This window comes from Ciconia boyciana, chromosome 1 (genome assembly GCF_034638445.1).
Source record: "Ciconia boyciana chromosome 1, ASM3463844v1, whole genome shotgun sequence".
Taxonomy (NCBI): Eukaryota; Metazoa; Chordata; class Aves; order Ciconiiformes; family Ciconiidae; genus Ciconia; species Ciconia boyciana.
This window is the reverse complement of record NC_132934.1, coordinates 135,694,655-135,721,721: the sequence shown is the minus strand read 5'-3', so window position 1 is coordinate 135,721,721 and position 27,067 is coordinate 135,694,655. Positions and strand designations below refer to the sequence as shown.

The 27,067-nt window shown below is 40.5% G+C and overlaps 1 protein-coding gene across 1 annotated transcript; it reads right to left on the bottom strand.

Annotated features, from left to right (window-relative positions):
- Positions 1 to 154: 154 nt before the first annotated feature.
- Positions 155 to 21,346, bottom strand: CLTRN (collectrin, amino acid transport regulator). The gene is made up of 6 exons (XM_072854633.1): positions 21,280 to 21,346; positions 20,838 to 20,896; positions 15,027 to 15,112; positions 7,497 to 7,613; positions 4,514 to 4,708; positions 155 to 504 (listed from the first exon to the last, which is right to left on the bottom strand). The coding sequence occupies exons 1-6, from the start codon at positions 21,344 to 21,346 to the stop codon at positions 348 to 350; spliced, it is 681 nt and encodes a 226-aa protein (XP_072710734.1). The 3' UTR covers positions 155 to 347.
- Positions 21,347 to 27,067: the final 5,721 nt, after the last annotated feature.

The following is a 27,067-nucleotide window of genomic DNA, read 5'->3' as shown; positions in this document are numbered from 1 at the left end:
AATAATGCAGTTTCACACTTACATCAGGGAAAAACAAGCAATAGACATATTTAAATAATCATTCAAAATTAAACACCTGACACAAGGCAGGTTTCAACCCTGTTTTGCCACACATCTTCTGGAAATCTTTAATGGATGTCATTTGAGGTCTTCTCATTTGCTTTGCTCATGAACAAAAGCTTTGTAATGGAGGTTCGAGTGTATGTGTTATCAGCAAAAGGTTGTCTCAAGGGAAATTAAGTGAAAGGACATTTTTCTTGTCTTCACGTTTGACATTCAGGAGTAGTGATGAGATAAGGTAGGCATAGGAGTCTTTCAAAAAACCGCCAGATAGCAATGGCAGCATTTCATAAGGACGTGAACCGTTCATCATCTGCTGCAAAGACTCCATTAATGTGGCCTGCTTTTAAATCCAGCGTTTCGCAAGGAATCCCATTTTCTACTGTTGCTGTCGCTTCGCCTTTCTCTTCTAAATTTTCTCTCTCTGTTGACTCTTTATTCTTTCTAAAAACAAGGAAGAGAAAATAATCTTATTCTGTTGACCTGCGGCACTCCACCACGATTCCACACACAGAAAACAGCACATTTAGTCAGTTTATCATAGGTTATGTCTGAAAGGCATAATCTGGTGCACCTCTTTGCTGTTGCAAATATATCATGGAAGGTGGGAGGCCCACAGACTGGAAGCCCTGGTTTAGTGGCTTGAGGTCAGGATTGGCAATCAGAAAACCTAGAGTAAACATGTTGTAAATATGTTATAAATATTACTTCAGCTCCTTGTTCTGTAAAATAACTGGAGGGTGCAGAAGGAAAAGTTGGTGCAAAACAAAACGGAAAAAAATCTCTAAATCTGTTTTTGCTTTACATCAGGAAGGACTGACCTAAGCATCTAGTCTGACCCTGTTATGTATGTCATAGATTTCACCCCATGATGTGGACAAATTAAAACATACTTTTTAGAAACAGATCAGCTTTAGACTACAGCCTCCAATGATGGAGACTTGAGTGCCCTCACAATCCTTGATGATCTTCTCCAGAAGTTAGGTACTTTTAATGCTGCAAATCTGCATTTTTAGCTCAAACTCCATTAACAGCCACCTTCCTACCCAGTATTTTATACTTTTGTTTTCTAGATCAAATAATTGCATGGCTTTCACTTTTCCGGGCTCCAGTTCTCACCAAAAGCATATTAAAACAGTTGCTGAATAAAATTATCTAAAAATACAACCACAAGAAGATGTAATACAGAAATATGTCACAATGTTCCTTTAATTCCAGATTTATTCTGACCTTGAGATCTACTAGTTCATAGTTGAAAAACCTGCTGTACTTTACAGCCTGCAGCATCAGCGGTTTCAGAGGATAAGAAACTCAAAGGTCAGCTCCACTGCTTCTTCCTATCCCACAACATGTACTGTAACAATCTGACTCAGGACAATCATAACAACCTGCCTTGGTGTAACTGCTAATAACAGCGATATTAACAATAATAAAATTTTATTGGCCTTTGGGAGATTCTTGGCATTACAGACTTGCTAAAAATAAATGTGGGGGGTAGTCGTGGAAAACTCTGATCTCTGGCCGCTGTATCTGCTCTTACAGTGATAAAAGGAGTGTTCTTTAATACAAAAACTGCGGGGGCAGAACATAAAAGAAGATACTAAGGAGCAGATTTAAAAGAAACAAGAGGAGTAGGAGATGTGTGGAACTCGTTGCCATAGGAATTCAGAGAAGCTAAAACTTTCTATAAGTCCAAGGGGAGATTCAACAAGTTAAGGGAAGAGAAAACATTGTGGGTTACCCAATACATGAAGAATAAATCCAGCTCATGAAGGGCTCTAATTTGCACTCCCCCAGCTGCAAATTAGATGCTGGGAGAGTGATAGAGGGAAGCATTGTGTGCCCTTACTCTGTTTTCACTCTTCTCAAGGCAAATGTTTATGGCCTCTGTTGCAGATGGGATTTTGGGGGTAGGGGTGGACTTCAGTGAAGCCCAGCATAGACAGCAGAGGATGGTCCTGCCCTGGGTATGTGCCAACTCTATTATCAGAGATGGAGGTGTCCTATTGCTGTGATGACAGGAGAACAAACATAAGACTGGGAGACAGTGTGTCTGATCCAGCTCACCGTAGAGTCAGTGAAGACCTAATTAAGAAAATCTTCCAGTTCAAGAAATGACGCATGAGTCTAACTCATTACTGAAACTCCATTATAGGCCAATCATGCGCTTCCCTGCCACCCTGAGCATGAACAGCCTGAAGCACGTGCTTTTGGGCTTAACTGAACCAAGGTATTTAACTAGTACTTTAAAGGCCAATAAAGACAAAATGCCAGATTTATGAGAAGTCAACACTGTCCTTGGGGCCAGATTTCCAACACAGCTTACTACGCAACAGGGCTGCCATTACGTCAGCTCTGTCCAGGTTTCCAAGAAAACTCATTACTGGACATGCTGAAGTCTTTGACAACCTGGTTACATACTTTGGTGCCTAAAAAAGAGATGAGTACTTTCGAAATTCTCTTCTCTGATGTCTGTCTCTTTTTTTGAGAAGCCAAATAGCCCAGACCATCCCTTTTACCTCTCCAGTCTTTGCAACAGTAGACGGAAGAAATATATACTTGGTTACCCTCTCTCTTACTCCCCTGCCCCTGCCTGTAGATGTCATTGATGTGAAAGGAGGGTTAGAGTTCAATGACAGATGAATCTGCTCTGAGGAAAAGTTCTATGTAAAGGCAGAGTAGGGAAACAGAGAGAAGTGAAAAGGAGCATAACAACTAAAAGGACAACAAGAGCATGAGACAGAAAGGATGCCAAGTGACCACAGGCAGGCAGCAACAAGCCATATCACTGGTCCTATGATGATAAGAGCATGTAGTTTACACCATATTGAGGGGAATTGCTCAAGCTCAGTTATTTTGAAAACAGAGGGGGGAAAATACTGTCTTTCAGCCTGATATAAAGCACAAATTATTATTTTAGCTAGAAAAATCATAGCTATTTAGGATAATTTATTTATATTACACTTATTTGAAATGTTCAAAGACTGCCTTTGAGTTAGGCGCTATACAGACACACAGAGCCATGACACTACACAGAGGGCAGGTATGGGCTTTAGGTAGCAACTTTATTCTCCAGTTTTAGCAAAGAGGTTGCCTAGGTTCAGGGGATAAAATAACTCAGCCCATACCACATGGAAGGTTGTGACAGGGCTTAAACTATCCACAGATCTCCAGTACCTGCCCAGAGTCTTTCCCCAACAGCATTTCTCATCTATTGTTCGTTGAATTTTGTTTTTTGAAAACAGAAAGGGGTTTCACAAATTCATGCAACTCTTCTGAATGCACAATATAACTGAAGGGATTCTGCTAACACTACTAAACGTTCTCTCTGAGAACCATTTATCCTTCACAATAAGTGTTGTTTTTCTGAGGTCTTTTAACATTGTTCTTCAAGGTGATAAGGAGCCAGAAAGGAAAAGTCTCTGCAACACACCACTTTTCATATAAGAATCCCTTGTTCTGATATATCTGGGGATGCAGTCCACCATACATTTAATAATTTTAACTTCACCTAGTTGTCAGCAGAAATTTACCTTTTTTCAGTTCTTCTGCTGTTCCTGTATGACTCTGTTGCTGAAGACATAATTTTGTGTTAACCTAATGTCTGTGGCAGCCTGAATCGTGGCAGAAGCTGAACTTCTATGGCAGAATCTCAGCTCAGCTGAGAAATTTCTATTCTTTATACCCAACTCTGAGCCAACAGAGATGGCAGGACCTACTCTCTGGCCTGCTCCAGCATGCTCACACTAGGAAAGCATGAATAGTCTTGTCTTTTTCACCAGTGCCACCACAGGGCAGAAACTGAGAGGAAAGGAGAGTATCTCTCTCCTACTCTACTGCCAAACAGCAAACACCTAGGCTCATGGGGAGATCTGGTCATGAACCTGTGAAGGACTGGGTAGTTTGGACTCATCAGGTCATGAATGGTAGGTGAGACCATGCACTGTTCCATTGAGCAGGCTCTCTTCAGCTATACATTAATCATTATTGTGTCCTCTACTGAGGCTTCTCAAACCGCAGCAGCAAATTATTTTTCAGCCCTGCCAGCTTTCGACACTACTGCCCTGGAAGGGACACAGTCACTGCCAGCCTTCTCCCTCTTGGTAGCTATTTGAGTAGTCTGTGAGAGGAGGCTCACCTATGGCACACTAAACCTTGAGAATAATGACAGTAAATGTCTTTGTAAAGCTATTATCTCTAGTTAGGTGGTCTCCAGGATCATATTCTTACACTCCCTATTTCCTCATTACACCCCAGCATTACTAAGGCATCTATATTTCACAGTTAAAAATTTTAACCCCTTTCCTCGGAAAAGGACACATGGGTTATCTTTACCTATGGAGGGAGGCGAGGCACAGCTATAATTTCCCTGAGGCTGATGTGAAAAGCAAAACCAGCCCAGCTGACTTAACTTGCCAGGATTCCGTTAAAACAGAAGAAAAGCTAAACTTACTTCTTGCGTTGCTGAATCCCTGCAACAACAAGGAAAACAATTCCAGCCACAATGAGACAAAGAACAACACCAAATACGATAAGCCAGACAGGGGTGGAGGGTTCAACAGGAGGTGATAAGGTTGAGGTTATCTTCAGGAACTGCAGTGTTTTGTCACTCAGTAGGAAGGCACTGTTGATTCTGTTCCGGTTCATCCTTCATAAAAACACAAAGAACACCACAACACTTTATAAAGGTATTTTGTAAGTTAAAAGGATAGAAGGAAAAAAGGAATTCTCCTGTATGTGCTGCAAGTCTGGCAGGGCTGAATTTGATCCAGCATCATGTTGGTAGGATTACACAGACCTTCACTTTAGCATAGACCCTGTCAGTAATCCATAGACACCCACACACTTACAAGGTTTTGAACACCAGACTTTCGTATGTATTTATCTGAAAAATCAGGAAACACAGATGAGACATGAAGTACAGTATTATTACTTGTTTCTGTTTTGGACCATGTGCTGAAGACATAGCAGGCTGTAATCTGTAAGGGTGTCTCTGTTGTCTTGCTTATGCAGCATTCAAGATGAGCGTGGGAGTGGCAGATGTACCCTGCAACAGTCAGAGGATTTACTTCTGAGTGCCCCTTGGTTCCTCAAACTGAACCATCCTGCGTGTTATGGGCAGGTACATCTGCTCTTGTTGCTGCAGATTTTCTTAGGTCCATGAGGCACAGGATATGATTTGGTCCAGAAGAATCCCTATTGCCAACATGCCCTTCTTCCCTGCACGCTGCAGCTAAAGGGATTTCTGTACTTTGCACATTTTTTCCATTATGAGAAACTAAGTCTGAGAAATACACTTTTTCATATGAGTAGCACAACTGCTACCCTTTAATGGATATCTTCACCCACAAAATCATTACTTCTAAGCATTTGCAGGTATTTCTGGATCTGAATCTAAGCAGCCTTAAAAGGCTTTAGCAGTATCTTTCATTAGCTTTTTCAAAATGTTAGAAATTTTTGAGAAAATGTATTACATATATTGGTCTTGAGAGATTCTTTTTGATTGCAGTTGTATGATTTACAGCAGCTTTTTCTTGTATACAATTCAATTACCATAAAGCAAGTATTTCCTAAGAACAGATAGATGGGAAATACAGGTAAGATTTTGCAAATTTCTTTTCTTGGAAAGCATAATGTTTGACTGTCCCTTAAACAGGAAGTTCTTAGCCTTAATGGAAAGCTAGCATTCCTGGAGAGGACTGAAAGCCATGGCATATTATAAGACTCATAATACGGTAAGCCGTCTTTGATTTAGAAAATATTTTCATCCTTATTGATACAAAAGGATCATTGTGAATAGCTGAAATAAGCATTGTTCGCCCTCATTCTAACAGCTGGAGTTAAAGAATTACGTGCTGAAACACATGCAGGTAACTACAGGTACATTTTGTATTTGTATATGCATAAATATATCCTGTGTATATTCATGCAAGATCTTGGGACTCATACAGAGCTCTGAGAAGGTTTGCCTTCCTCTTTATTCTTAGTTTGTAGAGAACCTCATACAATAAAATCCTGGTCCATGGGTAGCGTTCTTATGTGCTACTGTAGTATGAAGAATTAGAATAATGATTTAGTATGGAAGCCTGCAATCAGAAGCAATTGAATAAAAAGTATTGTAGTTTTATAGACCATTTTATTTCTTGTTTCTAAGTTAGGTAGGAATTAAAACTTTTCACAAATAGCATATTCTTCTTTATTGGGTGACAGATAACAGTTAAAAAACAAACATACTATAATAGCATCCAATTTCTGTGGCAAACAGGGCACATGAAAGACTTAAATAAATCAGCTTATGCTACTGAACGTATCAAAGAATAACAGAAATGCAAAAACCCTGCATTCCAGCACTCTTACAGAGAGCTTCAGTGAATAATCTGCTTCCTCCACTAATGCTATGAAGCTATTGTTTGGTGTCTCTGTAGGAAATAGTTTAATCTGCTCATAAGCTTAAAAGTTAATCTTTCCAAAAGAACGCATACTCATTCATCAGGAATTAGGCATTACACCTCAGTAGAGATAACATGAATTTTCAAGACAAAGTACAGAATGTCTGAAAACAAAGAGGTCTGTTTTCCACTCTGTGCTTGAGAAATGTATGTGAGTTATGCTGCTTGTGGGAGTCATCCCTATAAACCCCTTATGTACGTTTGGTGGACCACTGAAGTCAGATTACCTATTTTTTCTTTTTCACTCTTCAGCTCCACACTCTTGCTTTTATTGGCGACAGAATGCAATATTTAGTAGAGAGCAAACTGATTTGTACCGCATGGTACTTTGTAAAAGCAATGCTCAGCTACGATAGTGACTGGCATTCTATAAAGAGCTGGTATGAAAGGAATGTGAGCATAAAATTGGTTAAGCCAAGCTGGGACACAGCCAGCTCTGCTCATGAAGAGTTCACACGAGCTCTTCTCATGTGAAAGCTGACTTACTTTAGAAGTCAGATGAACTGTACTTGAGAAGCACTGAAAGGGAGCCTTTGGTCATTAGTCCAGGTGTAGATGTGCATGTGGCATGCAATGAAAGTTAAATGATATAAATCCTACCCAGCAAGTGTGCAATTCCATAATCTGAGGAAGAAGGCTGTCTTGCTGGGAAATGTAGCAGCAGGATGAGAGCAGTGTATGTGCCATGCACTGGACAGCAAATTACAGGTAGGGCTCTGGAAAGGGACTAGATTTCATCTGTGGCTCCAGCATTAAGAGAGACTCCTTCCGAAGTTATAATCCCAAAGCTCATATGCTTTGCATTCTGTGGGACTGTTAAAAATCCTTCTAATCTCATATGCATGAAAGAGTATTGACCCCTTGTTGTTTTAACTACTTGGATTAGTTTATCCTTAAAGAGGCAGAGTGCTCATTCATACATGGCCCAGAGAGAGAAAGCTTCCCCAATCAGCAAGGAAGAAAAGGCTGCAGAAGCAGTAATTGTACCTGATGGCTGCCTCTACCTCACTTCCAGGAACAGCTGTCACATTTTTGGAAGAATCTGTGACCACAAACCAAAATGACACCCGATCGGTCACATTGCAGAGCAGCACATTGGAAGTTCTGTGGATGGTTAAAACAAAAATCATCATTAAAGAAGCATGAAAGGAATTATTGAAATATTTCAGATTTTCTTTAAAATATTGCTTTCATCTGGGGGTGGGGGTTGGGGAATTCTTGCATTTCAAAAAGGTAACAGTTAATGCTCACGGAAGAAAAATCACTCAGCATTTCCCATTTCCCAGTATGACTTTTAAAAATTTAAGCTTATTGAGACCAAACTTGAGTCTTCAAACAAATTTCTGAATCTATTACAAACTTGCCTGGTCTTGAACATAAATTTAGCGTAATCAAATGGAAAAATCCATATTTGCATCTTCAGGACTATGACAAAGACCATATAATGGAGCAAATGCCTTGAAGAACTAAAAATTTAGGGTTTGACAGTTAATACCACAGGAGCCAGGCATGGGGGAATCCCCACAGGATTTTCAAGTGAGTGCAGTCCTTCTACACAATACATTTGTTGGAAGGAAGAGTAATGAAATCAATGTTGTTCTTTTTGACATCTTTCTGCACAGAGTCAGGCACAGAGTGGTGTCAACAGGCTAATTTTCAACATTATACTGGCACTGGCCTATGCCCTTTATCTTATGCTATGACAAATACTTCTCTTATCTGTTTTAATAGGAGATTGCTCAGCTTTATGTGAAATTAATAGTGGAAGGGTACAGGCACGCAGCTTCTCACAGCATACTATGTAAAAAGTGTGTGAAATGTCTTTTAAATGCCTTTCTTCAGATTCTTACAAATTTTTTTTCTACCACTAATACTAGTAAATGGTGGAACTATCATTAGAAAAACCTCACGGAATGGCATCATCATGAGTATTTAAACTAAAGAAGTGAAGGCTAATACATTAGTATCGTAACAGTGACTGAGGATAGATGGTGCCCCTGTGTTCTTCTATCTGTTCCTTCTATCCACACAACTAAGAAACAAACCAGCCAAACTTGTGTAATATGCAGATATTGTATAAGGTGGCTTTTATTACAGCATGGCAAGGAATATAGCATGTATCATAAAAGGACAGCCAAAGCCTTTATAAATTCATTGACAGATAGCTAGAGAGATGAAAATGAAAAAATTATTTTGTTCTTTATCATTAACAGATAACCCAAAGGACTTGGCTCAGGATTCAGATTTACTGGCCACGCCCAAGCAGGAAGCAGATATTCTGAAAGTCCAGAACCAAGAGTTAGGATCATTTTTACTTCCAGGGAGCAGCCTGGACTCGGTTCACCTTTGCACAAGGTCTACCTGTCCACAAGCACAGCACCGCCGCCCTGTCCTGACAGACCCCGCTTGGGCCGCTCGGCCTTCAGGTACTACCTGCTGTTCCAGAGAAGGAAACCCTGCAGTGAGCCAGCAAAGAAGCATGCAGCCTCTCTTTCAATTAACTCCAGTGATGTCTGTAATGCCCATGACTACCTGCTATAACCGATTTTAAGGTTTGCCCTGTCCATCATCAAAACGCCGGCCCTAACGCTTGCTTTCCGGCCCGCGCTCTGCCTCCGCCTGAGGACCCCCCGCCCGCCGGACAGCGCCCCCGCCCAGCGCCCTGTTCGGCAGCGCCATCTGCTGGCTACTTACAGACGCCATCACATGACGGCTGCCCGGGCCTGAGGAGCGGGAAGCCTGAGGTGGGGAGGAATAGAAGGCAGCCGAAATCGCCCATCAGGGCGGAGCCGCCATCCAGAAAAGAACGAGGTGGCTTCTGAGGCAGGGCAGGCAAGCGGCTCGATCGCAGTAGCTGATGATGGATATTTGCCGGAGATATTTTACTTACTGCTGAAAGCTTTTTTGGGTGGTGGTTTGGGTGCCTTGGGTAGTGCAACCTTTTGTTTTACAGAGAAGGTATATGTTCCATAGAGGTATAAATAAAATGGAAGGAAGTGATTTCGCAGAGCTGAAATGGCCACTTTTACCTCTCTGGAACAATGTCAATTTTGCAAATACAGAGAATTGTTATGGGTAAAAGAGGAAAGCCATCCTCTGGAATTTGAAAAGATGTTCACATCAGTTTGCTGGCAACAGCCAGAAGACGAAAGCTGATTTATTCTTCCCAAAACAAAAGCAAGGCACAAAATTTACGGGGCGAGGGGGGAAGAGTCTACTTTTGGCTGGTGGCTGACAAACTCTTGCTGACTTCACAGAATATCTAAAATTGTATCTGCAGAGGAAGTTTTCCGTCAGGAGAATTTATAACAGTAGGACCTAAAGCTTCATGTTATTGCAGATCTTAAAGCTGGAATTTCTGTGGCACAATCAAAAACTGGTCCAGGTAGAATATCTGGGTTCGTGTTGCCCTACAGATGTTCTTGAAATGGGGTGAGTGAGGAAAGTCTGATCCCCAAAGAGAAAGATAAATTTGGTAAAGACTGGCAGAACACCCTGACTTTCTCATTCAGAGACTCAAAGAGACTCTTCAGCCTGGGGTCTTCCCTACAGTGCCAAGGCTTTCAGCATGAGGTAGGGCAGTCAGTCATCATTAGGGGAAGCATCTCTCTCTCTCTCTCTCAAACAAACAGAATTGAATCAATTGGGCAGCAAGGTTTACACTAGGACACGTAAATTTTGCCTCCTTTCTGCTCCCTGTTGTGTCTAAAATCCTTGCTCGATTATAAGCATCCAAAACCTGGCTTCACTGCCGCCACTTCATCAGCAGAATCCGAATGCTGTAAATCCTTCCAGGCTCCAAAGAGAATAATACTGCTCATGAGAAGTTCAAAGGGGATTGAGTAAACACCGAAACAGACCAGTTCAACCAGCACCAATGTGGCAATTTCTTTGCAGCAGGTATGTCCCTTTTTTTTCCCTGCGCTATGCGCGTGCAGGTTTGATTCACAGCATGCAGAAGCACTAGAAAACTATGCCTTGCACTGTTTAGACTTGAGAAAACTGACTTCATGCACTATACTAATTAAGTGTATTTGTAAACATATATGTGGACATCTTTTTATTTCCTTAGCAGGTGACAGACTTTTGTCATGGGAATTATAGGAGACTATAATCACCAAAATGACAAGATCCTGGTTCTGCCTTATGGCACGACGGCAAAAGTCCAAAATTGCATTTCCTTTAATATACACAAGTGAGCACCAGTGAGTAGCATGCAGGAAACCCTGATGATTCCTTGGCCTGAAACACCATCATTGTTCCCTATGGAGATGTAAAGGATTGTGTAAGGGTAAGAAAGACCTGCCAGAGACTCAAAGGGAGCTGGGTGCCTACAGTGGCCATTAGCTTGTGGGAGAAATACAGTCCCCAAGTCCCAAGCGCCTATCTCCGGCTCTCCTGAAAGCATCAGGCCTCTTCCAACCCAGTGCTGTGCAGCTGCTCCTGCAAAGGAATGTTTTTTTCTTCCTTTTTGTGAACAGCAGCCATGGGATCACCTTGATGTAACAGCTTTAACTCTAGAATTGTTGTTCTAAATGGTCACAAGATTTTTAGTATCGAAATAGCCTGTCTTAGGAAGATGGATAATGTTGATGAATTTTTTTTGGTCACTTAATGAGGAAAACTGCAGCTTTTTTAATCTACAAATGGGGAGAAGATGTACCAAAAATAGATTCTGTTACTTGAATAAAAGTAAATGTGATAACATTCTTTCTGCTCTAAAGATTAACTAGTCTCAGGCCCAAAAGAGATGTATATTATTTCAAATGAGTCACAGATTAGAGAAACCAGGGTTACTAACACAGACTACAGACAATCATTTTTTAACACTGAGAGATCAAAGGTTGGCTTACGTAGTTCATGAATGTATGTATTGAGAATGAATTGAAAGGCTGTATATAGAGCAGGAAATAAAGGGGTTTTATTTCTCCACTGAAAAAGAAGTATTTATTTTATCTGTATTAATAATTACTGAGTAATTTGATGGATTGTGTCTTTCTTCTGTTTCACACAAACTTGAAAATTTGACAAGCCTTTCAAACATTAAACACAGCTCCATGATTTATTAAATTTTAGTTTAGAAATTAACTTTAGAGAACTTGAGATGTAATGTGCAATCCTGTCCATTCTGTGTTCGGTCACTCAGTGGTTACACAAGGGCAACAACAGCATCAACTGCTGTTTCCAGCAGCACATTCAAATGCTTGTCATTACAGTCTGGCTGTTATCCAGCTTCAGAAGCCTAACAAAAGGTGACTTTGAATCTCAAAAATGATGGGACAGACTGCAACAATGGTTATGCTGACCCACCAGACAAATTATTTTGGGGCCTGATCCACCTTGCTGAAGTTAATGGCATTTGGTCTCATGTGGGAGTTAGTTGTGGCTGTGAGTTACTGCAGGGCTGTGGGTGTGTTAGAATTTAATGGGATGTTAAAGGGGAGATTTGTCACATCCTGGTTACGACCCTGTGCAGAATTTATACCCTGGCAGAACGAGTATTTGGTTATGTAAAATACTGGTGAATTTTTCATAAGTCTTTATTTTGAGAAAAATCTTTAATTAGCCAGATGCAAAATTTGGGTAAATTTAGATGCTACCAGAATGCAGTCACAAGCAATTTGTTCCTTTATGACAGAATAATTGATCATTGATCTTTTACATCTCCTGAAGAAAATCTGTTGGCATTTATCTGTAAAAGCTCTTGTAGTGTAATGTAATTTCTTTGCCACAAGTTCCTGCTTCTGCCTCCCTCTTCAACACACTGCAAGACCCTGCCCCTATCCTTACCAGCTATGCGAGAGTGCTGTTCCTGTGTGCACAGCATGCTGCTGTACCCTCTGGAATGCTGAGTGCTCCCACACCTCCATACCTACTGCGGAGGGGATCGAGATGGACTGCACTTCTTCCTCTATGCCCAGTTCCCTCCAGCTGCCATCCACAAGGGTGGAGAAAGGAGTGCTTTATTTCCAGGACTTCTAACAGGATGGAGGCTTTCATAGCTTTCCTGCTCCCATGTAACAGGCAGGTTATTTGGGGTGTATTGGGAGGTTCATCTAGCTCTCCATCACTGAACGGGGATTCGGAGGTCCCTTGGGATTTGTGAGAGATCTATGGATAGGAAACTCCTCAGCCTGTTGCCTAGTAAGTTGTACTAGATCTCAGAGCTGCTGTTCTTCGGTTGACATGCTGGCTACACATGACCCCAAAGGTACCTAGAAGTCCTTAGAAGAGTTATCAGTTATACCTCCAAGGTACACCCCAACAAGTTACACCCCATGAGGAAGTCCTATACCGTCTTAAAAAAAGGTAAAGATGCCCACACCTAGCTGCTTCCAAATATTATACTGACTTCTCCTGTGACAAACATAGTAGCAGGAAATTATTGATGTGTGCAACCCCACCTCCAAACTGGAGTAACACTGACATTATTGTATTTGTCCATACGAAAAATTGTCTTGATAGGAAACTGAATTAAATGAGCATAAATTCTGTGATTTCCCAGAGTGGATAGAGATAACTTCCATTAAAACTTTAACTCCTTGCATACTGGCTTGATTTTTTCCCATTCCTGCACCAAGCTTTCTAATATTAGTTGAGTCTGCAGAGAGCCATGGTGCTTGAAGAGGAAAAAGATCACTGGCTTCTGACACAGGTTTTTTGCTGTGTGAAAGCACCATGACTTTGAAGGAAGAGAATAATTTAAAAAAAGGACCTAGGACTAAACTAAGTATACAAAAGCAAACCTTTATGGATCAGATACTGGATGAAAAGTCTGCTACTTTGAAAACCTGAGAAAAAGCCCTGCATAATCACCTTTAATTAGTTTGTATCTTGAACTCATTTTTTAAGTGTAATTTAAATTGGGTGCAGTAGCATAGTTGGCTGTTTTTGTTAAACTTGGTGTAATGGCTCTCTTGCTCAAAGGAGACAACTTCTGAGGAATAAAAATGAAACAGCAAGGAACCAAACACTCCTGTTACATAGAGGGGGAAATCACCTTCTATTTAAGAGAAAGTGTAGCAGCCACAATAATCATCATGTGACTAAAGTTAACTAATATCTTTGCAAATGTGGAATATGCTTCATCTGATGCAATGACAGCCTGAAGCAGGGTTTTTTTAAAGTAAATTGAGAACCTGATCCTCATTAGCCTACCAGAACCATAAATCTTTCCTTTAAGACTGAAAAACAATGAAAAAATAATAGGCCTATAGAAATACACTTACAAGGTTTCTCATTTAAGAAAGATAAGAACATACTGAAAATACAGCTTGCTAAATGGTCTGTCTAGTCTGGTATCTAATTTCATAAGTAGCAAGGATCAGAAGCCTGAGAAGAATATTCAATACCTCAGGGTAGATTTAATCCCAAAACCAATTAAAGGCTGATTTATGTCTGAACTGCAACATCTGAAACTTCTTGATGCTAGGTAACTCAACTGCTGCAATATTAGGGATAGACACCCCCAGCAGAACACAGCACTAGCATAGCTATCCACCTTCCAGTTCTCCGAGTCAGCTCATCTTTAGCATACTGCTGAAGCTGTGCTCTTAAGAAAATGTGCACCAAAGCTGCTTATTCAAGGATCTGTACTGCATTTCTTGACCTTGCCAATGTGTCCCTTCGCCTCCTCCCACTGTAGTCTCCAGAGGTATCATGTCTTACTGACAGATTCTGCTACAGTGAATTGGCACAACCCCACTGAGATCCACAGCTGTGTTACTTCACATCATGTTGTGGTTTAACCCAGCAGGCAGCTAAACACCACACAGCCGCTCGCTCACTCCCCCGCAGTGGGATGGGGGAGCGAATCAGAAAAAAGGTAAAACTCGTGGGTTGAGATAAAGACAATTTAATAGGACAGAAAAGGGAGGGAAAATAATAATAGTGATAAAAGAATACACAAAACAAGTGATGCACAATGCAATTGCTCATCACCCGATGACCCATGCCCAGCCAGTTCCCGAGCAGCGGCTGCGCCCCTCCAGCCAAGTCCCCCCAGGTTTTTTTGTTCAGCATGATGTCATATGGTATGGAACATCCCTTTGGCCAGTTTGGGTCAGGTGTCCTGGCTGTGTCCCCTCCCAGCTTCTTGTGCACCTCCAGCCTCCTCGCTGGCAGGACAGTATGAGAAGCTGAAAAGTCCTCGACTCTGTGTAAGCACTGCTCAGCAACAACTAAAACATGAGCATGCTATCAACATTATTCTCATCCTAAATCCAAAATACAGCACTAGGAAGAAGCTAGCTACTACACCAGCTACTAGGAAGAAAATTAACTCTATCCCAGCTGAAACCAGAACACATCAACAGGGATACTGGTCCAAAGATTGAACATTGCTTAAGACAGAGAGACTGTGATGTTTAACATACAACTGGGTGTCAAAGAAATATACTGGAACGGTCTGTTTTTAGAAGCTGTATGTAATGATCTCTACAGTTCAGTACAGCAGAAAATGGGCCACTACATGCAGCATTGTTAATATGTATAAGGCAAATCAGAGTAGATGCTTACTGAGTTGTGCTCTTGCCAGAATATCTTCTCATTGCAAAAGCCACCATTGCTTTGAAGAGGTACTCTTCATTAGCATCCCAGGCATACTGTAAAGGAAGATGGAAAACAGTCGGTTTCAGCACCAGTGCTGGCAGTACAGAGAGGGGAAAAAGGCACTGAACTTGAAATGCTATATTGATCACGAAAATTAATAAATTCTCTGCTACAAAAATTAATTCCTGCCTGTTATTTAGTGTGCACAGAGGACTTTTTCTAACGGCTGTTATAAAATGCAATATACAGTGGAAAGAATGTTTCCAAAAACTGAATGAATTGAATGTTTCGGAAAGCTGACCAAACTGGAGATGTAAAGTTTCTTGTACCAAAGACTAGGCATATTACTAGAATTCTCCCCACACAGCTGCACCCATGGCCTTGCCTCTTTTGCTGGATAAACCCTGTTAAAGTAGAAGGTTTAAATCCACTCTCAAAGACCATTTGGCTCTCCCAAAAATAAAAAAAAAGCTAATGTTGAAGGTAGTCTCTGGGAGTTGGACATCAGGACACCAGCAAATAAAATGAGATTATGGCCTTATTGCTGCACGCCATCCTTGCAACAAGAAGATAGACTCAACTGTAGTACAAATTACTACATCGCATGTGAGACTAAAGAAAGAAACTAGCACCCTTACTACTTCAATAAGAAGTAAAATACAGGCTCCAAAAACTGTTCTCTGTTATCTTGATGAAAAATCATGCTTCCATAACTTCAGTTTTCTGAGGTCGCTTCACTAGGTTCCCCTGGGCTTTCATTCACATATGCAATTCTAATGACCTATAAGAACTGTACCTATTACATTTTTATAACAAGAGCCATGACTGAGGCATACTGATTGAATTTCCCCTTTCAGCAGATTACAAAGATTAATAGTTTCTTGGAATGATATTAATGGAGGTTAGAGGCAGCTTTCTTCAGTCAATCAGAACACAAATCTAATCTTTAACTTTCAGCATTAAAAAAATCTGCCCTGTAATCATCCAAACCAGAAACCCAACGGTGTGGATACTTAACCCTGTTGACAACTTGGACATACTTTTTCATGGGCCTTTATAACACATTCAAAAACCAGCAATGTACATCAAAAAGCAGTAGAGTAAACACCATTGAAAATGCCAAATCTTAATTCTGGTTTTTAAATTCTGATTTTGGATGCATGGAGCTGCAACCTCTCTGCAGAAAGAAGGAATCCAACTTCCAGCCATCAGCCCTCATTTTGCTCTGACATCCTGTGGACGGGGAACCTAAACAGGGAAGGAGGCAGTCATTTAAAGGGCAGAAAGTCATACTGATCATATTTATCATCCCTAGACAAATGATGACTTGTGAAATGGGCTCTCTGAGATGCAGTAGGACAGGGACAACAAAGCTGAGCAACAGAAAACTTGAGTAGCATTAAAATCCAGATGCAGTTCTGAGAATCTGGGTTCTGACTCACCACTCTTGCCTTGTGAATGAAGGGAGGTGTAAGCATACTGTGATAATGCGTGCCAGTCTGGGAACTTAAACTGGGAAAAAAAAAAAAAAAGACAGTCTTTGGAAAGAAATAATAAAAGCCTGTATTTTGATCCCACTGCACTGATGAAAACGTGACAGTAATGACAGCAACTAGTACTAAAAGAAAAAGAGATAATGTAGTAGAGGAATTAATATAGATGAGAGACATAAAACTATTTATTCTCATTTTAAAGACATCTGTATTTAAACCACGGAGCACAATTTGCAGCACTAAAAGGGAAGATCTTCCTTTTTCTGTGTGTAGTACTATTGACTGAATCCCTACATGCCATCTGCAGTCTTTGAGAACAGGTCCAAAAGGACAGAAAAAAATCATTTGTTATCCAGTGGATTAAACCAGCTGTAGACATAATTTAATCAGTTGTCCTGAAAATGGATAATGATGAAGCACGCTCCATTTCATGCTTACATGGACACAAATGCAATGCAGCACTACCAAGTATATGTACTTGATATGTTTGTTTAGTGCAGTACATGTATATATGCACAATTCATCACTATCAAGTATTCAGTTTTTATAAATAATGCAGTAGCCTAGAGCTTCTTTAAGTCAGAGTGACAAAAAGGGTATCTCAAAACAGGGAAAATAATTTGTAGTGAGGAGCTCCAGCCCCAGCTGAAAGAGTAAGCACTTTAAAAAAAGACAGAATAAACAGAAAGCTGCAAGAAATGAGGGAGGAGACCGGCAGAGAAAGCTCAGCAGAAATCAGGGGCCTGCTTGAGTGAGGAGAAGATGCTGCAGACAACCTTCTGGGCAGACGGGCAAGAAGCCCCAAGAAAACAGTGATCAGGTGGGAGGTAGAGGAGATGGAGATGGCTGTGGGCTCCATATGAACAAGAACCTCCATACATGACTGCATGCAGGAATATGCAGAGGGAAGGCAACATAGCGAGGAGGAAAAGTATGGCAAGAATACCTTTAAGCTAAGAAACTGTATGAACTCGGGACAAGTGGGCACGAATTGCCAGAAGCCAATTTCTAATCATCAGCTTTCTCCAGTCAGAGGGATAGGTGCAAAGAAACCTGAATCTTTCTACTATGGGGCTTTATCGGTTTCATCTTTATCCCCCAATTGTAAAGGCCTGGACTGCAGCTGATGACTGAGGATGTTGCTTCTGTTCTTATGTTCCTATGAAGTGCAGCTATTGATGCACATTTTGTGCTGCTACAGAGGAAATGTATTAAATACCATTTGCAAGCACACACTATAAACATAAGATAACTGTTACCAATGAAACCTTACATTATGGTATCAGAACTATTAATGTTTACCATCTTCTTTGCTCTACAAAGGAAAAAACACAAAACCTTGGCTCAGTTGCACTTGCCATCCTTTGTATGTTAAGGAGGAGCAGACTTAGACACAGCTGACTATGAAAGCCAGGCTTAAGTGCCTGTTAGTGAAAGAGGAGGTTGATGAGATAATGGGTAAAAGATGATGAGCGTAGGTTCTTGATGGGGTGAAATGCTACAGTAGTGCTCTAAGGAAGACAAAATTTAAGCTAGTAGAACGAGATTATAATATTACAAGATAGCGCTAAGCAACCTGATCTGATTTCAGTGTTGACCTGGCTTTTGAGCAGCAGGCGACTGGGGACCTTCCAAGGTCCCTTCCCTCCTGAATGGTTCTGTGTTTTACCTAGACAACCATTCAGACTGCAGTGTGGCTACAGACACACAAACACAATTCTGGGTCCCATTTTGTGGCAAGACACCAGGTGCACGTCAGCCTTTCTCCCCTTCACCCTCTACCCTGGAAACAGCCTGAATACATGAGCCAGAAGGGAAGTGCACCTTCTACTTCACCTGGCTGCAGCCCCTGAGGCAGCAGCTCTTTGACTGTTATGGTTAAACTGAGTGGTGATGCAGAGTTACAGAGACTTCTCAGTGCACATCGCTTCCGCTCACTCCCTAGTTGTCTTTGGCCCTTTTGAATTAACTGTCTATCAGTCTGCTAAATCCATGAGTAGGAAGAAACTAGTGACTAGCAGCTATTCCAGAAGCCACTCATAAAGTGAACACCATCCTCAGAGAGACTCATAAATCACCTTCCTTCCATTTAGGCTTACAGACACCATGTTTCCTCCCACCGGTTAGCAAACAATGTCCCTGTCAAGTACACCCATTATTTGCAATTAAAATGATAACAGCTAAATACTTACTGTATCCTAACTGCTCTTTCCAGCTCCATTGTGATAAGAACTATATAAATACAGTAAATGGCACTCCCCGCCTCAAAGTACAGCCTACCTTGTGAAAAAATTAAAAAATGGTGTCCTGTCTTTATCAATCTCACACAAAGTGGATAGCATGCACTAAACCATGTGGAAAACTACACTAAGCAATTTCCTATGCCCCTGAATGTTATCCTGCCAGTCCTAGAGCAAAATGCCCACAGTATCAGGGTTTTCTGTTATCAACTAGCTTGAAGTGAGTTGGAAATGAATGAAACGGAATTCAGTAGCAGAGCATCATACCAAGATATTCTAAGCTGGCTGTGTCCTACTGTGATACAATGACAATATTATGCTTTTCTTTGCTAAAATAAATAAATAACATTAAAAAGTGTCCCAAATTCTTCAACCAAAATGAATTTCAGTTTGATAGTAGTTTCAGTTTGCAATTTCAGTCATTTGCAAAGAAGATTGCAATGGCTGTGAAAAGGAACTACTACCTGTGCACTTAATAAATTGTTCAATATTTGTGGGTAATTTTGTATGGCACCATACCACTTTCAGCATGTTGTTGTTCTAAAATGCTGTTCTAGATTGTCCCATTCTTAGGGCTTTCACACACTTTGTTATATGAAATAAACTATCTAGCTACAAAAAACAATAGACTTCTCAGTTACTGCTTTTTTCTTGTAATATAAAGTGCCTTTAAGATTAATGATTTGTATCATACCCTTTTTGGATGAAAAATAAAAAAATCACAAATGATCAAACAAAACCTCCTTATTTTACTATAGTTGGAGAAGTAAAAAGCACTAAGAAGGAGCATTACCGGGAACTACAATTTTCATTTTTGCTACTATTTTGAACCAAGATTAAATCAAAATATTAGCAGTTATGATCAAGAGGAGCTTCAATAATGACTTTGACATATCTTCAGCCATAGGATTACACTATTTCTAATAAATTTTTAAACAAATCAGGCTCGCACTACTGTTTAATTAAAGTCTCTCACCCAAGAGAATTGACTTCAATACGAATTTCCACAGACAAATACTTTAGCATGTATCTTGAATATTTCTTCCCAATTTGTCTGGTTTATGAAGCTACCAGTGGAATTAGGTCCCTGCTAATGTTAGTTTAAATTACCTGATATTTCAGGGTAATTTTAGAACAGCTTCTACGGTCATAGGAGATTCTCATACCTCCAGTCTCTTATAACATGTAACCTACTGCTTTTTCTTTCCCAGGGCTCCTAACATAATCAGACACCAGACTTCCAGAGGAGATGGCTGTCCAAGACATTTCATATCTAATTTTATGCTGAGCCCTGTAACACGCTGCAGATTTGCTCTAAGCATTCAAAACTGCAAACGAAGTACTGGGCTCTGCCATATTTCATAGCACTTTAGATCAGGAAGGACCATTCGGTCATCTAATGTCACCATCTCTTATGTATCACAGACCCTTATTGCTCACACCAGTACTTCTACATTAAGCCCAAGGACTTGAATTAAGCCAAAGCATTTCAGTCCTCATGAGACTAGCCTGTGCACCACAGGCAGAGAAGAAAGGCCACTATCCAAAGCCCTACATTAGTAGGGAATTGATGAGATATGCTTGAATGATCTCTACAGATCATGTTTGTCTGAGAGCCTGACATAAAGTCAATTTCATAAAGACCTAACAATCTTTCCCTGCTTCTCTTCCCAGACATGCTTGACTTTACAATTAGCACTCTCAAGCTGAAGTGCTTTTCCCAAAATACAGACTTAGATTTATGCAGCACCTCTCATGCATAAAGTGTAACATCTCTACTGTTTTTCCAGGGAAAAAAAAAATCTTTGACAGAAAATTATCTTTATGAAAAGGCAAGCTTTATACTTCTCTTAAAGGATGCCATTTCAAGGAGTGGACTAGTCAAATGTCAAGAAATGGATGCCTGGATCATGACTTGAGCAAGCTATTACAATTAACACTTCAGAACAAATTGCTTATGCTGCCTTCAGAAATTTTACAGTATATATTCCTTCTGTTTTGGCAGATACTCAGTTAGGAAGAATATGTGAAGATACTTTACTTACTGCATTATCTCCCAAAGCTGTTTTGATACTAAGCCGTACTTTGAAAGCATTCTGTGCATCTGACACAAAAGAGAAAAAAGCAAACATATATTCATAGTCAGCCAAAATAGGATTTTAAATCATTTACTTCTCTAATTATTTCACCATTCACAACTTCTAAATGTGTCTGAACAGATCACCTGGTTAGAAGAACAGAAGTTACTAGCATGAAAAATGCTGCAGCCCTACATAGTCTCAGTGAGGTTTACCATGACCTCTTTAAAATAAGTGAGATCAACTTCCGCACTTAATTTGCAAACTCATAAAAGAAGTGAATGCTTAGCGTTTCAATCTTCAAACTAGAGACAACCAGTTAAAATAACTGAGAAGCTGACAGCTTTGCAGGCATAAACTCATAGCTACATCTACCTGGGGAAGGATGGGAATCAGCTCCAAAACTTACCTGGCTTGCAGAGCTCAGCATAAGCAATGGCAACTACAGAGAGAGTAAGCAGCAAAACCCGTAACATCCCGTCAGCGTGGAAAGGTTGAGGCAAAAAGAAGTGAGTCTCCCCTGTAAAGCACTCTTAAACTTTCTGTGACCCAGGATTAAAGCATCAGCAGCACAAGTGAGCAACCAAGTAAAAGGTTTAATAATTAACCCCCGTTATTTTAGCTAAAACAGGCACTAGAAACAACTGTCTTCTGTTAGTTATCTACTACTTTCTCTGTAGTAAAAAAAAGGCTGTAACAAGTTTTTAATTTTCCTTCTTCATTTTAGAATAATACAAAACTTCACACAGTGCTCCAGGCCAACCTTTTTTCCCCCCCAAGATGCAATGTCAGACAGGCACACAAGATGTCTGAGGGACATCATACCAGAGCAGCCAGCAACTGCGGTGGCAGGATGCCGTGCTGTTACCCACAGCAGGTGAATTTGAAGCGCGGCTGCCACCAGATCCCAAAAGAAGCTGCCCCCCAGCTTCCTTGGGAAACTGGCTGGCCACACAGAGGGCCCTTGAGGATAAAGGAAGACTGGGCACCCTTTTCATCCCTCCAAAAGAAACACGTGGCGAACGCAGAAGCCCCGGACCCACAAACCTGGGCTCTGGATTTGCCCCTGATTTGCCTTCGAACTCGCAGCACTTTTGAAGGGCCAGCCTGGTCGTCCCAGTGCGTGTCTCCCCCATCCCCGCCCCAGTCCCACTCCCATGTCCTGGCTCAGGAGCTTGCCTGAGCCCGGCAGAGTAAGCACCTTGTTCCACACAAAAACCCCACATCTGAGGCATTGCTTTGCACAAAAAGAACAGTTATAAAGGTGGAGAACTACTTTCTTGCTGTTGGAGGATCGTTACGGTAGCAACTGGAGTAAGAAGAGGTGCAATAAAAAGACTCCATAGGAAGCATGCTGAATAAGGACAAACTCTTTTGTTTTGTAGACACGACACGCTGTGTATACATACACGCACACATGTATGTTAATATTTTAATGATGCACTCTACACTATTAGTCAAATGTTTACCAAGACAAAGAAATAAACGCAGAGGAGAAATAATTCAGAAACTGAAATGTATCACAAGTACTTGAACAGTCTTTGCAATCTGGGCAGCAAGACAGGGTTATTTTATTCCACTCTGCTGCTGTACTCCCCCTGTAGCCACTCTGATTAATGGTTAGTTCCTAAATTGAAGATCGCTTCAAAATTACTTTCAGTTGGTCCTTTAGCACTGAGAAGTGTGTCTTGAGACTGCAAACGCAAAGACCTTCAGAAGAATGACTACCAGTGAGAAAATTTTACTTAACTGTGGGACTGAATTTATGGAAAACAATAACCAGTATTTACTATGTAAGAATACTTGGACTTTCAGGGAACGGAGAACTTACTGTTTCACTAATTTAATCTTATTTTTAGAAGCCACTGTCAAAGGACTTGATATCCCATCTTTAAAAGTCATTAAATCCAGGTGATTCCTGGGCATCTGTTTACTCTTGCTAGGCAACCAGCTCTGAGTACAAAACTATTGGATACATTATCTGCTTAGACATTCAATCTATGCCTATGAAAACAAAAAAGTGATGTATTCATTTCTAATGACAGCTTAAATTAACATGCTTTATGTATACGCATCAAAAGGAGAGCACTAAAATATGTACAGATGTATGAAAGACTGTAAGTTTTCTGTAAAAATTGTCATTTAAAAAAATCTTAAAAGAACGCGAACGTTATCAGTTTCATGCTAAATCCATGTGCATTGCTTCAATAACGAGCATTTGAACTTTGTTGTACGTTTGGGGAAAATACCGGAGAACATAGGAACAGAGCGGAAAAGCCAAGCGTTGTTTCCCTGCTGCCAGAAGGCAAATGGAACTGAGCGTCGATACGCGGCATCACCACTCCTCCCCGCTGTAAACCACTGTAAATCAGTTCTTTCCCTCAGAATCACATGGAGCCAGTGTCAAAGTACGTCAAAGGCACACGATGCCCAGCAGGAACAACCTCAAGAGGACATGACTGGATTCCCTGAGCAGGGCTGCTGACTTCCAACCAGGATGGCTGATTTTCCCCAATTTGTCTTGCTGGCAAGCAAGCAAGACAAATGATTTTTTCCAGCGGAGAGGGGAAGAGGCCAGGAGAAGAAGCAGTGTGATAAACACCCCAGCTCAGAGCTCACAGGGAGAGCATCGTGCAGTTGATATATACATGCACAGCAACTTGAATGCATGCCAAATGCATCCAGCTGACTGCCCATGCGCTTATCCGGTTGTACGTGCACAGAGCACTGCACATAAGCAACCAATTGCTGCACATCTATAAATCTTTTTCCAAAGCCAGCATGTTTTTTAAACAAGCCAGGTGGACAAGCAAGCCTAGACCAGGTGTTAGTAGAAAGCTAACTTTTCTTCAAATCAATGACATTTTTAAATAATATCTTAAAAAGCACTGTAACTTTTCAGGTTACAAATGGAGTATATCAGCATAATCTAAAAAGACAGACATTTTGACACTTCGTATCTCTGTAATAAATCTACATGCACGGATAACTTTCTGCCCAGCCTCTTTTCTCCCATTTTGGCAAGTTATGTAGCACTGTTTAAGCATGTCTGCATTTGTTTGTCACTGATTAATCAGTCAGGCATCAGTTTGCTTGAACAAATAACAATCTACATGCATATATGCAAGGTATATTTTTAATTCAGTACTTTGTGAGGTTAGATTTTTAAATAATTCCTCTTTTATAGTAACTGTGTTTTTCCTAACTACTGTTGAGCTACAGGTCATAGCCATGCAGAATCTCATACACAATCTGCATCCTAGAAATATTATTGAACTAGTGCAAAGAACTATTTCTCTTCTTGTACTACATGAATTTGCCTGCTGGTTGAAAATAACAGTACCTCTGTAATTTTTTTCAGTGCTTGTGACCTCCAGAAGTTCATCTATTATCTGTATCTATATACTTAACAGTATACCATAATTTGGACTTCCAAACAAATCAAGAGAGGACTGAAATTTCAAGAAAGCATATGACTTGGTAAAACAAACAAAACCCTTCCATCTTCTCAATGTGATTAGCAGTGTACTTTTCTGCTTCTTTCAATGTCTTTGAAATGGAAAATCCCAGGAAAGTAAAATATTGATAGCTATCATATAAGTTAATTAACAGCTATGGCCAAACTTAACCTCAGTTTTCAAATTTGACAAATTAACAGTTTTAAACTCCAAGGAAGTTAATCTTTAGTCTTAAATAGTTGTGTTCAACTCTTATGAGGAAGGAGTCAATGTGCTGTCAGCATTAGTCACTCATGGAAATGTACCTGGAGAACTGCAGATCTAATTGTACACAGTGCTTTGCAGTTCCCTGGGTGCAATGGCAACGACAAATGCTGCACGTCTTTTGCAGACTTCAGAAGTCAGTGAGATTAGGATCTAAGTGATGTCAGCATCATCGAATAGACCAGGCTGGCTGATATATGTCCAGCCTGAGTCTCATTAAATGGGAGTTTTTCCAGTAACTTTTGGGGGAACGGGGTGTTGGATGAGGACCGCCACCACTGTCACCACTGTAATAATGCAAAAGTGACTTACGTTGTCACGGAGTTTTTATCAGTGCTCACAGAAGTGGGCAGTATGTGAGAAATTGTTTACCCCTTGAGACAGTAGTGTAGCCATTAGGCAATAGGTGGGGGAAGGATGCACTCTCTAGAGTTCATGTATATTGCCTGGAACCATGCACTTTGCAGTGGAAAGCACCGAGGACTGCCCACAACGGGGCTGGCACTGGGGATGAACAAACAGAAACGTAGAGGGGATGGTGAAGGATGGTGCTGCTGCCACCACTTCATTATGAACTTTATAGTATGATCTACAGCCCTGAAGTGTCAATTAAAACTGACCACTTCCCATACCAAACCCACACTTCCTGAATGTCTCCTAATTGACGTGTGCTGAGTCAACCAAATCCACGCTACTGATTTACTGACATTTCCCACGCATTCTCCTACGTCCATTTTCTTCAGCCAGGAAAATAAAAGCTGTACAATTCCATAAGGAAATGCACTGCTCTTCTACTGGAGCATATGGCAAAAATTATGATGAGGACAACTGTTAAATAATCTGTATGCCTCTAAAATGTATCTTTCTTTTTTCCTCACGGGGCTCGGGCATACAACAAAGAGAGTGAACACTTCTTACCTGCTTATGTCAGTCCACACTGGTAGGAAATAGGAGAGGAATGGAAACCATAAGAACCACATGGAAACGAAGTGCAAATGTGTGCTAAATGGAGTACCTGTACTCTTGCTCAGAGCTGGTCTACTGCACATGCATAGTTCTGTGGATAGACCTTACAAGACATGCAGAGATTTATAATGGAATATGGTATGTAACTGGAAGTTGGATGACAAAAGTTTCTCTGTTCTGTGCTATTCTGTGAAGCATAATCAGTGCACCTGGTATCGACCTTTGCATGATGGGGTTCACGTAGTACCATACTGTGCAGCTGTATTTTTCTTTAGGAAACATGGAAGAGTGAGTTCCACAAACTTGAAAGTTTCCACAAAAATAAACTATGCTTGAAAAGGCCTGTGGTCTGTACAGTGTTAGCCCTCAGCGTAAAGGCTAACAACTACTGCCTAGAATGCTATGTTACTCTGGAGATGTGAATGGCCCTTGCCTCTTGCGTGGAATGCCATATTTGTTTCTTTCTGACACTGCACCAATTAAATTGTATGTAATTCTGCACCTGTAGTTGAATATCAAGCTGCTGTTACGTGTATAAATTAATGGGAATGAACAAAATGGAGGAAAACGCAGTTATTGTATTCCTGTTTCAAAGAGGCATGGTAGCTTTTTCCAGAATCATGATGAGTATCTGTAATAGCTGATCTGTTTTGTGTTTTCTTATAAAGAGATCCTCCTTTTCACTACTCAAATATATGAGCTTAAGATGGTTCTTTACCAAGTATACTGGGAAAATGCCACAGTGAAATGTAGCATACCAATGAAAGAAATGATTTAATTTCTCAATTTTGACTTAGAAGTAGTTTAAATGAAGGTTGTTGTTATGGCACTTACTCTGTTAAAAGGAGGATGAAAAGTTACAGTTGTAATTCCTTAATGAAATAAGATTTATGAAACACATTTGGTTGTGTTTTTTCAGAACTTTCATGGGTGTCAATGGTTCATCAGGTGTAAAATGCACAATGCTGCCATCTTCAGCATCCAAGAAGCAGCAAATTATGTGTTATTTTACATGTATGTTCTGCATAAGCAAACAGTAATAGTGATGTCAACCCTTTTCATTTTAAAAGACAATCTAGAATCTGAAACACGGTTAAATAACAGCAGAGGGGTCATGGTCTGAATATTCATTGGTCAAATAGCAAACGTAACTGCTGACTATAGCAGTCACGTGCTTGCTTTGAATAACGTCACTGAGCTTCAGAATAAATAAGAGGCTACTCATTATGCTGTTAATGAACAGCACAGTCAATTACTCTGATTTTGACAAAGCCTGCTCTGGTATGCTTCACTGCCAGCAGCTCAGACTATTTATACAATATACTACCTCTAGGATATATGAAGTAAGCTCCTACATTGTGGTTTATGACAATAATTTAGATCTTAACCAACAATGTACATTATTAATGGCTATGCAAAACATGCCCAAATAAAACCTACAAATTCACTGCCTCTGAAGGCTGCAATCTATAATGCATGCCACTGAGGAACTGGTTACTGACGACTTGC

Excerpts from the sequence above, each read along its gene's own strand:
- CLTRN (XM_072854633.1), bottom strand. The coding sequence starts at position 21,346 with ATGTTACGGGTTTTGCTGCTTACTCTCTCTGTAGTTGCCATTGCTTAT. Across the intron at positions 15,113-20,837 it reads CAGCTTTGGGAGATAATGCA|TATGCCTGGGATGCTAATGA; the intron begins GTAAGTAAAGTA and ends CTTCCTTTACAG. Across the intron at positions 4,709-7,496 it reads GAGGTAGAGGCAGCCATCAG|GATGAACCGGAACAGAATCA; the intron begins GTACAATTACTG and ends GTTTTTATGAAG.